The sequence below is a fragment of the Bison bison genome, unplaced genomic scaffold (assembly GCF_000754665.1).
Source record: "Bison bison bison isolate TAMUID 2011002044 unplaced genomic scaffold, Bison_UMD1.0 scf7180017864092, whole genome shotgun sequence".
Classification (NCBI taxonomy): Eukaryota; Metazoa; Chordata; class Mammalia; order Artiodactyla; family Bovidae; genus Bison; species Bison bison.
In genome coordinates this window covers 3212315-3226510 of record NW_011494664.1, presented here as the reverse complement: position 1 = coordinate 3226510, position 14196 = coordinate 3212315, and the positions used below count along the sequence as shown (strand labels likewise).

The following is a 14196-nucleotide window of genomic DNA, read 5'->3' as shown; positions in this document are numbered from 1 at the left end:
GAACCCTTCACGATCATGCAGTTTCCCTCCCAGGGAATAATGGGTTCATTTTTCTATTCAATACATTCATCTCCTCATGCCTGAAACTGCTCAGTTAAAACAAAGCTTGAAAAATAAACCCAGCTTCCTCATTGACTTGTAAGTGACAAATATGCCACTTGAATAAACTGTTCCTTCTATTCTTCGTGGAAAGAGAGTGCAAGAACAACAAAAAACTTCCATGGTTACAGAGAGCATATAAACGAGGCTGCAGTATTGACTCTACCATTCAGACAAGGATCAAGATCAAGCGTAGACATGGCTACTGAGAGCTCACAAATGTTCCTCCTGTTGGCCGTCCTTGTCCTGGGCATCTTTGGTAAGGAGCTATGGCTTACATCTTTTCCTTCTTGGCTTTGGAAAAAATCGAAGCCCAAATGTTTCCAGATCAAATGAGATTGAATCTGGTGTTAGGGCAAAATGTAGAAAAAATTAAAACCTAAGCAGCACATACACTGAGATTGTGGAATGTCAAAGATGTTCCTGTTGAGTTAAAATTTTAAAATCTGTTGAATTAATTAATTAATATTGAGAATGTTATGAATACCCACACACACACGTGTGCATGCTAAGTCATCGCTTCAGTTGTGTCTGACCCTTTGCAACACTATGGACTGTAGCCCACCAGCCTCCTCTGTCCATGGGATTCTCCAGGCAAGAATGGGGGAGTGGGTTGCCGTTTCCTTCTCCAGGGGACTTTCCCGACCCAGGGATCAAACGCATGTCTCTCATGTCTCCTGCATTGGCAAATGGGTACACTGTAAGGGTCTGTGCTTTTCTTATTAAAGATGATAGCAGCAGCGTGGACTTTCCCGGTGGCTCAGTGGTAAAGAAACCACTTGCCAATGCAGGAGACACAGGTTCAGTCCCTGGGTCAGGAAGATCCCCTGAAGAAGGGAATGGCTACCCACTCCAATATTCTTGCCTGGAAAACCTCACGGACAGAGGAGGCTGGCGGGCTACAGTCCATGGAGTTACAAAGACTTAAAGATTGAACAACAAGAAGCAGCAGCACACTGCAAAAAGGTTTAGGACGTTTATTTTAATGGTGGAAATTGCCACCTTCAACTGATAGAATTCACATAAAATTTTGGTATTTAAAGTATTTTATAGAAGGCAATGAAGTTGATTTTTATCATTAAACATTTCTTATTGACCATATATGCCTTCAAGCAATAAATTATTGGTCTAGTACATTTACCCATTTCTCAAATATAGTAGATGTTCAATAGTTTCATTGATCATAACAATAGCAAATGATTGTATTTATGTGATTGTCTCCCTAAAAATTTCTGATGGTATTTGGTGAGTTGAGTATCTTGCTGCATTGATCTCAGATTTCATAAGTAAAGAATTAAGCATCACGGCTGTCTTTGTTCTTAGTGTTTCCCTATTTTCTCACACAGCTGATCCCTCTGAGAGCCAAGAGCTGCGATGCCAGTGTATTCAGACACAATCTGACTTTTTTTCTCCCAAATTCATTGCAAAAGTCCAGATAATCCCTGAAGGTGCTCACTGCAACAGAAAAGAAATCATGTAAGTGCCGAAGATGTAGAGGGAGAAGTCTTTTTTTGTGACTGTTCCCCAAGTTTTATTGAAACATAATTAGCATACATCACTATAAGTTTAAGGTGTACTGCATAATGTTTTGAATTATATATATTGTGAAATGATTACTACAATAAGTTTAGTTAGCCTCCATCATCTCATAGATAAATTAAAAATAGATTTTTCTTTGTGATGAGAACTCTCCAGATCTACTCTCTTAATAACTTTATTAATAACCTTTTCTTTATTGCCTCACAGGTGTTCTTTACACATTCTGGATATTAAACCCTCATCAAATTTATGGATAGAAAAGCTCATTTTCCAATTTGTGGTTCATGTTTTTAATCTTTCTGTGGTGTCCTTTCAATTAGTATAAATATATTTTTAATATGCTTTAGATTAGTAACGTTCTCTTTTCTGCTTAGCACTTTTAGTGTTTTAGTTCAAAAAAACTTTCCTCCACAGAGTTCATAAAAATATTCTTCTGTATTGTCTGCTAAATTTTTTTACAGTCTATTCCTTTGTATTTAAAACTTTAATCCACCTGGAATTGATTCTTGCATATGGTGCATCTTTTCCAATGACTCAGCTCTTTGCATCAGGTGGCCAAAGTACTGAAGCCTCAGCTTTAGCATCAGTCCCTCCAATGAATATTCGGGGTTGATTTGCTTTAGGACTGACTGGTTTAATGGTCCTCATGTAATGAACCTCAAAGGGATGGAGCTTTGCTGTTCTGTTAAGTGCAGTTGAAAACTACAGAATAGATTTAAATAACTAGTTTATGGTATCCTCCTCTCTTCCGATAATAAATGAGGCTTTAATGAAGTCTTAAAATCTAACCAAATTTGCAGAGGTGTAGTGATAAAGAGTACATAGTAAATGGTTGATAACTGGCAGCCTGGAAGATACCCTCTATATGCACATTTTCCAGAGTCTGACACTATACCCTGTGCATTTTAAGTCTAGTAAATGTTCAGTGATTATCAGCTGATATCTCTAAAGACTCTAGGAAATTTATCTTCTAGTTGATTTTTTTTAATTGTTATGTACACTGATATGATTAAAAGTCACATTCTAATAATATGATTAGTTTAAAATATTTGTGTGTTCATTTTAAGCATATGAATTTCATGTTACAGAAATTGTAATGAATAAATTTCAAGTGTTATTAAATTATATACAGTTATATACTTTTTTCTTTTCAGAGTCACATTGAAAGATGGACAATTAATTTGTTTGGATCCTGAGGCTGAATGGGTGATGAATATTATCAAAAAGATTGTATAGGTATAATTAATTTCAATGACTCTCACATTAATATTCTAATTTCTTTTAATTAAAAATATATTTAGAAATGCATGCAGATTCTGCTACATATCAGAATAAAATTACAATAAGACTAAAATAAGTTTATATCAGAAAACCCAAAAATATGGTTCCAAGGCCAGCAGAATTATCATCTGGCAATTTTATGGAAATCCCAGTTCTCAGTCTCATTTCAGAAGTTCTGGGGAATGAGCCCAAGAGGCTGTGTCTAACAAGCCCTCCAGGTGATTTTGAGCTTCCCAGGTGATAATGGGCTTCCCTGGTAGCTCAGTTGGTAAAAAATCTGACTGCAATACAAGAGACCCAGTTTCAATCCCTGATCTGGAAGATCCCCTGGAAATGGCAACCCATTCCAGTATTCTTGCCTGGAAAATCACATGGACAGAGGAGCCTGGCAGGCTACAATCCATAAGGTCACAAAGAGGTGGACATCACTTAGCGACTAAACCACTCAAGTTTGAGAACCACGGGTTCAAACAGATTTAACATGATATCCAAGTTGACCTATTTATAAATATCTCCACTGAATATAAAAGTGATTAAAATTGCTAGAAGCTCTGTTACAGAAATCAATCAGAAGCAACAGAACTATTTGATGAGAAATTTTAAGAAAAAAATTTCTCCCTCTTTGAAAAAAAATTACTTGAGGCACAGCCTTTCTAAAGCTAAACTCCAAATAGAGTTTATAAACTGGTGGATGGAGAAGATAGAGGGAGGTGATAACGGGAGTGTATTCGGATTAACTTGTGAAAAAAAGAAAAACTCAAACTAGCTTTTGGGAGTGTTTTGGTTTTGTTTTGTTTTGATTTGGTTTGTCTAAGTCATAGCAGTAGATAAGACCACTTACCACGGAAAAACTTATAATGGTAACCACTTACAATGGAAAAACTAAATTTTGTGGATTTTTAATTAAAAAATGAAAATAAAATAGAGAAATTTGAAGGTTGTGATCCACCTGAGGGTCACCTTGGCAGTTGAGAGGTGTAATGTGGTAGGAAGTACTTGAGTTTTTTTTTAATCCTACAAGTATGATATAATGTTCCCAAACCATCTAGCTATAAGTGATGTCATTTTGGATAATTCACTTAACATTGAAGATTGACATGCTTTTGTTTGCTCTTGCTTTATAATTAGAGAAGTAGATAATACATATAAAGTGTTTCATTATGACCATTAATAATTTTTAACTTACTAAACACTTTTATCTTTAGAGGTTTTTTTTCCCCCCTCACAAGAGACTACAAATGAATAATCCTGTGTATGTGTCTAATTGCATGTCACTCTCCTTGTATTATAGAGCCCTTAACTGATGACCACACAAAAAGCATCACATTCTATGGATCTCAAGAGCCCTTTGTATCATCACAAATTTGGACACTGTCCAGAGTTTTCTTTGAAAATAGCACGGACTTATACTAATTTAGGACTAGGTTGAACTGCTTTTTCTACTCATTCTGATTAATTTCAGGCCAGTGATTGGCTACTTGTGGGAGGAGTAATGGGAGGAGAGGTAATACAATTTCCATTATGTAGGAAGCATAATCCTGAACTCATACAGCAGGTGAGAGATTTCCCCGTTGGGCTCTACACCTCTTAACAGAGCCTACCTTCTCCATGATGTCCTCTGCCACAGACAGAAAAAAAAAACAAAACACTTCCTCAGGAGGAACTTGCTTTTTAAAGAGGCGTTTTACACATCTTGAAAATGCTCTAGGCCAAAAGTCCAGGGGCCAGGGTGCCACGTTCTGAGCAATTGTCTGAACTTCTGTATACTCCTGTAAATGTGAAAACCTGGCAAAAACAAAGCAAAGTATCTCTATCACTTGAAAAATAGTTGAGATAATAAAATTACAGTTGCTTTGAAAGTAAGCATGAAGAATCACAGTGTTATCCTTATTAAAATTGTAAAATCACTTCCAATTAGTATTGAATAAAGCTAGTTTCACGGTACCTATTCACACTGTTTTAGGCACAATTATACACCAGGTCTCCAAACTGTTTACGGCTGCAGATCTTGGCAAAAATAATAATCATTTTATTAAGCTGTATACTAACAACTAGCTCTGAGACTGAGCCTGTTAAAAGAACTATCTCAGGACCATGAGGGCAAGACTAACAGTAGTTTGGAATATAAAATTCAAAATTTCAAGAGAAAGGAATCTAGTCGGCACAGTTTGAGTATATCCACTCACAGTCCAGGCTTCCCTGGTGGCTCAGTGGTAGAAGAATCTGCCTGCAATGCAGGAAACACAGGTTTGATCCTGGGGTCGGGAAGACCCCCTGGAGAAGGAAATGGCAATCCGCTCTAGTGTTCTTGCCTGGGAAATCCCATGTACAGAGGAGCCTGGAGGGCTACTGTCCATGGGGTCACAAAAGAGTCAGACACGACTGAGTGACTACACAACAAATCATTGTCCAGCCACCCGTAGGCAGAAGTGTGAGAACACGTCACAGAAGCAAGGCTTCCAGGAGCTGCCCCAGGGTGACACAGTTCATTTCCAGAGTAACAGGCACACGACTCAGTAGAGTCTCTCTACAACCCAGAGAACACTCTCCTCAAAACTAAGGGAAGAGTAAAGTTTTCTGTTTTGCTGTGGTTTTTTTTATGTGTTTGTTTTTACAGAATAGCTTAAAATCCTTATTCTAGAAACTACTTGGAAATCCTGAAGATTTGAAAGACTCCTTCCAAATGAACAGCTCAGTTGGCCAGAGAAAAGTCCAAAGATCTTCTTCTCAAAAAAGGAAACAGAAACTAGGAAAGGAAATTTCCTAGGTATATACTGTGGCTTGTTCTGAGTGAGGCTTAAAGCTGGTTGCTCTATCAAGATTTAAATGCTAACATTTTAATCTCTCATTAAGACTGATGATATGATTTTGGATCCTTATAAGGAAGAGAGTTGTAACAAAAATCTTTGTATAAAATAAAAACTGTCACTGGAAATAAATCCACTAAAAAAACATGGGTTTGTGATAAGGAAGCATGTCTGCCTCAATCTGGACAATGGGTGGAAAAAAAATTTTTTTTCAACCCCTAAAGGTCTGTACCAATAGTCTGCTTTCAGGTAAGTTTGGGATTTCATTACAGCCCTTGTATGGTCTGGAAACTCCCAGGTAGCATAGAAGGAGGCCCAGATCAATATCTGGCAGAAATGAAAGTCAAACTGTCCTACTAAGATATGTCTTCAACATGGACCCCAAAGGACTGTCAGAGATAAGAGTCTCATGCAGCTGGTGAGTCTACATACAAATTTATAAAACTCTGGAGGAACCATCAACACTACACAGGAGTCAAGACCCACAGTATAGAACATACCTAAACTTGAAAGTGTTAAAATCAACTAGAGACCATAATGAATAAGCATGTTCCAGATCATTAGACATTAAAGAAGGCTTTGGAACTTAAGAAAATAATATAATATTAGGAAACTAAGCAGATTCAAGAGTGGAGGGGGGAGACAGAGACAAATAGGTAATAGGGAAAGGAACAGCAATTGTAAAAACATTCAAGAAATAAAAATATGATTATATAAAGTAAAATCTCATTGGACAACTTAAACAATAGATGAACTTGAACCAGAGGGACAATTATTTTTTATTCATCTAGGACACAACAGAGAGATAAAAATATAGAATACACAAAAAGGAAGTTAAGAGACTTTAAGCATAGTATGAGAATACGTAACTTATTTCTGAAAGGAACTGCAGACTATGAGAAGAGGGAGAATGCATAAAAAGTAATATTTGAAAGAACAATAACTGAAAATTTTCTAGGATAGACTAAGCCACCATAATCAAGGAGCCCAGTAGATTCTAAGCAAGATACAAGAGCAAAAATCACACCCAACTACATTGCAGTGAACCTGCAAGATCCAGAACACACAGAAAAGACCTTAGGATAAGTAAGCATGACCCACTGTGTCCCAGGTGGTCTTGGAGGAAGACTCTAGGAGGCTCAAATCTATGATGGGTCACTGGAAATACATGGTTTTTTTAAATGGAATAGCTCTGGGTGAATTAGTTGTGGAAGAGTATTAATTTACTGTGGCTTTTTTCTTTACATTTGTAGTGAGGAATCAAGGTCACCAAATTTGGCTTGTGTTCATTATGCCTAAAGGTGAGATGGTTTCTACAGGATATAGTGAACTAGTAAGAAGAACACAGGGTTAGTGATTCACGTATTTATTTGACTAATTCTAATACAAGTTTTTCGCTTCCTTATGCTTGTGATTCAAACACTACCTCATGACTCACACATTTCACATCTTTTCCACTATGATTTTTTCTTTAGATTCAGAGTCTTTCAAACTATAACCTGTTGGACTGAGAAAAATATGCCTTCATGACTGCTTCCCCCAGTCTCACCCATCTTAATACGTTAATGTGGAGAAGTGGTGGGCTTTCCTGGTGGCTCATTTGTAAAGAACCTGCCTGCCCATGCAGGAGATGAGGGTTTAATCCCTGGGTCGGGAAGATCCACTGGAGAAGGAAAGGGCAACCCACTCTAGTATTCTTGCCTGGGAAATTCCATGCATATAGGAGCCTTGCGGGCTAAAGTCCACGGTGTCTCAAAGAGTTGGATGCGACTTACTGACTGAGCACGCATGCTCAGAGAAGTGGTCAAAGTAGTTCAAACAGGATTTGCAGCAGACTCACTAGCTCTACCATTTATGAGGTTATGAGATTTTAGGCAAGAAACTTCTAAATTTCAGTTTCTCATTCCATAAAATGTCAGTACTAGTATCTACTTTGCTGCTGCTGCTGCTGCTGCTGCTGCGTCACGTCAGTCATGTCCGACTCTGTGCGACCCCATAGACGGCAGCCCAACAGGCTCCTCTGTCCCTGGGATTCTCCAGGCAAGAACACTGGACTGGGTTGCCATTTCCTTCTCCAATGCATGAAAGTGAAAAGTGAAAGTGAAGTCGCTCAGTCGTCTCCGACTCTTAGCGACCCCATGGACTGTAGCCCACCAGGCTCCTCCGTCCATGGGGTTCACCAGGCAAGAGTACTGGAGTGGGTTGCCATTGCCTTCTCCGAGTATCTACTTTAGGGGGTGATTAAAAGGATGAAATAAGTGAATGCCTTTTGCTCATTTTATTATAATCTAGAGGTCATATCAAATTACTCATAGTCTTTCTGAAGATTCTGTTTCATTTCTTAGCTTAACACTTTTATTCATACTGTTTCCTCTGCTTGGGCCATGCCTCCTTACCCCTCCCCTGACCTAACATTTAAAGGAACTAAAATCTGAAGAATGATCTTGGTTAGTATATAACTTCCTCCAGGAGGCCTCCTTGAACTCTTCAAGGCTGGGTGCTCTTTGTCTATATAAGCTGTTAAAATTACAATTGCTTCACATTTTACCTCATTTCACAGAGGAAGCTTTTAAATCAGCACAAACTTAAATGACTTGCCAAGGATGACAAAACCAGCTAGTGGCAGAGCCCAGGCATGCAGCCAGGAATCCTGATTTTTTATCCCTAATTACCACCATTACTTCCGTTTAAGCTAGCAGGGCCGGCTCCACCCTGGTTACACCCAGATTCTGTGGGATGCTGAAACATAAATCTCCAGAAAGAGACCCTCTGTATATTTCTGGGTGAGTTGCATTTCTTCCCTATGACATGGTCACTCATCAGGCCATCCAAGACATCCTGACTTCTACTCCTTGCCAGCTCTATCAGTCTCCTTTAATCAGATACCATAATCTTGGTCTGGACCGATGCCTGTCTTTCTTCATTTTCTTCTTAGTGCCAACAAAAATATGCTATCATTTTAATTTAGCCAAATCTCCTTCCAAAACTCGTCATTCACATACAGCTTTTTCTCTCCACTTGAGACTCAATCATTCCCACTGCTGAAACAAATAATCCTCTGTCTCTCACCAACACCCCACACCCTGAAAAACACATTTATACATGACTGTGCCTAATCCCATAGGTGAGGGAGCTCAAGGAGAGGGTGCATTTATTATCATCCCCCAATCTGCTGTTTTCCTGTTTCCTGTTTTATTATACCATAGTTTATCTAGCTGCCTAAGCCAAGACTGGGGCTTCCCAGGAGGCGCTGGTGGTAAGGAACCCACTTGCCAAAGCAGGAGATGTAAGAGATTCAAGTTCTATCCCTTGGTCAGGAAGATCCCCTGGAGGAGGAAATGGCAATCCACTCCAGTATTCTTGCCTGGAGAATCCCATGGACAGAGGATCTTGGTGGGCTACAGCTCATGGGTTGCAAAGAGTTGGACATGACTGAGTGATTGAGCACACACACACACAAGCCTGGACTGAGGGTCATCATTTACCGATCTCTCTGTGCCTCACATCCAGCCAGGCTCTAGGTGCTGCCATTTCTACACATTTTCTAGCCTTCATGTAGCCCTCCTTTCTCTTCCTTCTGTGACTGCCTTAGTCCTGGATATCTCATATTTTCACCAGTAACACTAAAAGTACCCTCCAAACTGGTCTCCATGACTTTAGGATGTCCCTGTTCCAGTCAGTCTTATTCCCTGCAAAGAGATTGTTTAAACATGCAAATCTCACCAAATGGGATAGATTCCTCATCTGTAAGGCAGGTCAGTAATCAGGAAAGACCATTAATCAGATTCTTTATGAAAGCTACCTTAATTTTCATCTCAAAACACACTAAATGGACACAGTTCTGACCCAGTTCTCTTGGAGTTATTCAAATCATGATAACTCTGGGTAACTGGGTAACTCATGATAACTCTACTACTACTACTGCTACTACTACTAAGTCGCTTCAGTCGTGTCCGACTCTGTGCGACCCCAGAGACGGCAGCCCACCAGGCTCCCCTATCCCTGGGATTCTCCAGGCAAGAATACTGGAGTGGGTTGCCATTTCCTTCTCCAATCCATGAAAGTGAAAAGTGAAAGGAAGTTGCTCAGTCATGTCCAACTCTTAGCGACCCCATGGACTGCGGCCCACCAAGCTCCTGAGTCCATGGGATTTTCCAGGCAAGAGTGCTGGAGTGGGGTGCCATTGCCTTCTCCAATGATAACTTTACCCTATACCATACTTATAATGCAGTATCATTTTATTCAAGTTGCTATTTCCAATCTATGGGCCAAATTTACATCAACAAATAGAGACATGTGCTACATTTACTGAAAGAAAACATGTACATGGTGAAAACTCAAGTAGGGTAAGGAATTAGTCTTTTTTAAAGGGAAGATATTAATTTTTCTGTATTGCCTGGTTTCCAACACTAGAAGTATTGATTTTTAGCAATTTTGTGGGTATATATTCTCAGAAATGTTCTCTGCGTGCATCATCGTATCTGATGACAAAACTGGAAGCACTGTTTCATTTAAGGGCATCTATTTACTGATTTCCTCAGGATAGGGAGTGGAGGCAGTATGTTTCATTGCAGGTATCTGCCATTGTTAGTTTACCAACCCATTCTGATGGACATTCAGGTATTTCCAGAATTTTTTAAATACAGCAAATGATATTACAGTGAACATTTATGTACTGTGTATGCATACAGGTTATGCAAGTTTATCTGTAGGATAAATTCATAGAATAGGAATTTCTGAGTCAAAGGATCTGTGCATTTTACATTTTGATAAACAGTGCCAAAACACTTCCAAAGAATTTGCAGTAGTAAACTCCCTGTTAAACTAAGAAAATGCTTATGTCACAACAATCTGGTAATCATACTCATATCAAACTTTTTGATCTTTACCAGATTGATAGGTGAAAATTTCCATTTCATTGTTTGAGTCTGTATTTCTCTAATTCTGAGTGGTATTGGGTTCTTTGCATTTCTTTCTTTCCTTTTTTTCCCCAGCTGTTTATATTTTGCTATCTGGGATTTTTTATTCTGTTGGTTATAGGCCTTATACATTTTTAAAAGAAATGTTTATACATTGAGAAAATACCATTTTTTCTGCAAATAAATTGCAAAATATTTATTTTGTACTTTCCATTTGTATTTTTATTTTATTTCAATTTTCCTTATGGAGAAACTATTATTTTAGTATGGATAATTCATTAAATGTTTCCTTAGTAGAGTCTGTGTGTGTCTTTCTGTATGTATATATATTCAGTAAAAACTATATATGTAGTATTTTGTCTGCATATATAGTAAAAACTATATATGTAGATATTCATAAATATAAATATCTACTTTTACATATTTATACATATTTATATACCTGTATTCCCTGGTGGCTCAGACAGTAAAGAATATGTCCACAATGTGCGAGACCTGGCTTCGATCCCTGGGTTGGGAAGATTCCCTGGAGAAGGAAATGGCAACCCACTCCAGTCTTCTTGCCTGGAGAATTCCACAGACAGAGGAGCCCGGTGGATTCCAGTCCATGGAGTCACAAAGAGTCAGACACAACTGTAACACTATACCTATATACATACATTTAAGACAAAAATACTGTATTTTTGTATATGCATGCATACATATAAAATGCTATATACATATAGTTTTTAACTGAAAAAGGTATTTAACCACATTATAATGTGTTTTGGGTAATAGATGAGGAAGTTATTACCCAAGTCTCACTATGTTAATATAACTTCTGCCATCATTTTGGTTTTCCAGGTGGCTCAGTGGGTAAGAATCTGCCTGCAATGCAGGAGACACAGATTCGATCCCTGGGTCAGGAAGATCCTCTGGAGAAGGGCATGGCAACCCACTCCAGTATTCTGGCCTGGAAAATCCCATGGACAGAGAAGTCTGGAGGGCTACAGTCCATAGGGTCACAAAGAGTCAGGCACGACTGAAATGATTGAGTATGCATCATTATAGTGTATTTCCTTTCAGTCTGTTTTCCTATTTGAGTTATAAGTCTAATGGCATAAGTCATCTTTAAGGGACACTATAAAGGTGTCTCCTATTAGATCAAGATAACAAAAGCAGGAAGAAGCTGGAGGAAGAGTGCCTTGGAAGCAGAAGTTGTAGGGAGGAGTTTATAAGAATTTGGGTGGGGCCTGCATCCCATCCAATCCTACTCCACCCCAGTAGGAAGTGGAAAAATGCATGTTATTTTGGGTAAGTGTACTTAGAGAACTAACCAACATATCCATAAAAAGCTAACATGTGTATAAAAACATTATGCTAAAAAATAATGTACAACCAGTCAGTGTCAGCCAAATAGTACTGCAAATAGTATCAGCTAAACAAACAAAAAAAATTGGCCTTTTCCTCTATATCCCTCTACCCCTGCTCTGACCCTAGAAAATGCAGAAGCAACAGAATGAGTAGAGGATGTAAAGAGGAAATTGAAAGTAGAGGAAGAGAAAAAGAACAGACCTCCATGATTTCATCCAGTCTTATGACTTTAGATGTCATCTGTATGCCAATGACTCTCAAACTTATAGCCCCAACCTTGAATCTCTCCTGAACGTGACTTGCATATCGAAAATCCCATTGAACATCTCTATGTTATAGATGCCTCAGAGTTAACATGTCCAAAACTGAACACTTGATCACCCTCAAAGAACTGATCTACCTGCAAACTCTATCCATTATAGTTGATGGCAACTTCATCCTTCCAACTGTTTTGACCAAAAATCTTGGAGTTTTACTTGACTTCTCTTTATCCACACATTGCATATTAATTTTTGGTCAGAAAAGCATGTGGAATCTAACTTTAAAACATATGTATGGAATCTGACCATTTCTCACCACCTCAACTACCTGCTTGATTAGAGAATTAGCATCATCTTTCACTTGGAGATGCCCCAAACTCCAAACAGACCTCCTGCTTCTATACTTGCCACTGGCACTTCCATCATCTATTTCAAAACAGCAGCAATAACTGTGTTTGAAAAGCACAAATCAGATTGGTATTCTTCTTTTTTCTTTTATTAAATTAATTTTTATTGAAGTATAGTTGCTTTGCAATGTTGTGTTAGTTTCTACTGTACAGCAAAGCAAATCAGCTATGAAAGTGAAAGTTACAGCTATGAAAGTGAAAGTCACCTAGTCATGTCTGACTCTTTGTGACCTAATGGACTGTAGCCCACAAGACTTCTCTGTCCATGGGATTCTCCAGGCAAGAGTACTGGAGTAAGTTGCCATTCTCTTCTCCAGGGGATCTTCCAAACCCAGGGATCGAACCTGGGTCTCCTACATTGCAGGCAGACTCTTACTGTCTGAACCACCAGGGAAGCTGCTATATGTCTACATACATCCCTTCTCTTGGATTTCCTTCCCATTTTGGTCACCACAGAGCACTGAGTAGAGTTTCCTGTGCTATATAGGAGGTTCTCATTAGTTATCTATTTTATACATAGTATCAATACTGTATATATGTCAGTCCAAATCTCCCTGTTCATCCCACCCCTCCCCACCCGGTGTCCATATGTTTGTTATTTTTGTCTGTGTCTCTATTTCTGCTTTGAAAATAAAATTTTATCACTTTTATAGATTCCACGTATTGCCTTAATATGCAATATTTGCTTTTCTTTCTTTAACTCAAAACTTCCCAATCATTTTCCATCTCACTTTGAGAAAAGCCAAAGTTCTTACAATGGCCAGCAAGGCCTTATGCTATCCTCCCCCTCTCACCCTCCACCTCATCCTTTCAAGTCTACCATAACAAAATACCATAGACTGGTGGCTCAAACAACAGAAGTTATTTTCTCACAGTTCTGGATGCTGGATCAGAGTGCCAGCATGGTCAGATTCTGGTGAGAGTGCTCTTGCTAACTTGCTGATGGTCCCCTTCTTGCTGTATCCTCACATGGTAGGGGGAGAGAGAGAGACAAATGAGCTCTCTGGTGTCTCTTCACATGGAGATACTAATCCTATTGGATCAGAGTCCTACCCTTATGACCTCAACTAACTTTACTTTCATAAAGATACTCTCTCTGAATACAGTCACATCAGGGGTTAGGGATTCAACATGAATTTTTTTGAGGGGATGGACCACACACTTTCAGTCCATAATACCTTTACTAACAATAAGACCTTATCTCCTGCTAAGTGCCCCTTGCTTACTCTCTCCATCCTCATTGACTGGTTGATGACCTTGAACAATCCATACACATGCCTGCTTTAGAGTCTTTGCACAGGCTTCTTCCTCTCCCTGGAGTGTATTGCTTTTAGCTAGCCCCATGGAAAACTCCCTCACTCTTCACTGCTGCTGCTGCTGCTGCTGCTGCTAAGTCTCTTCAGTTGTGTCCGACTCTGTGTGACCCCATAGACGGCAGCCCACCAGGCTCCCCCGTCCCTGGGATTCTCCCTCTCTTCACATCTTTGTTCAAATGCCAACTTCTCAGTTGAGTCTACCCTTCAGCCTATTT

At 39.0% G+C, this 14196-nt stretch overlaps 1 protein-coding gene across 1 annotated transcript; it reads left to right on the top strand.

Annotated features, from left to right (window-relative positions):
- The first annotated feature begins 286 nt into the window (after positions 1–286).
- On the top strand, positions 287–2940 carry LOC104987314 (C-X-C motif chemokine 15-like). Its single transcript, XM_010838178.1, has 3 exons — positions 287–358; positions 1446–1575; positions 2793–2940. Exons 1-3 carry the CDS (start codon positions 298–300, stop codon positions 2872–2874), a joined length of 273 nt encoding a protein of 90 aa, XP_010836480.1. The 5' UTR covers positions 287–297; the 3' UTR covers positions 2875–2940.
- Positions 2941–14196: the final 11256 nt, after the last annotated feature.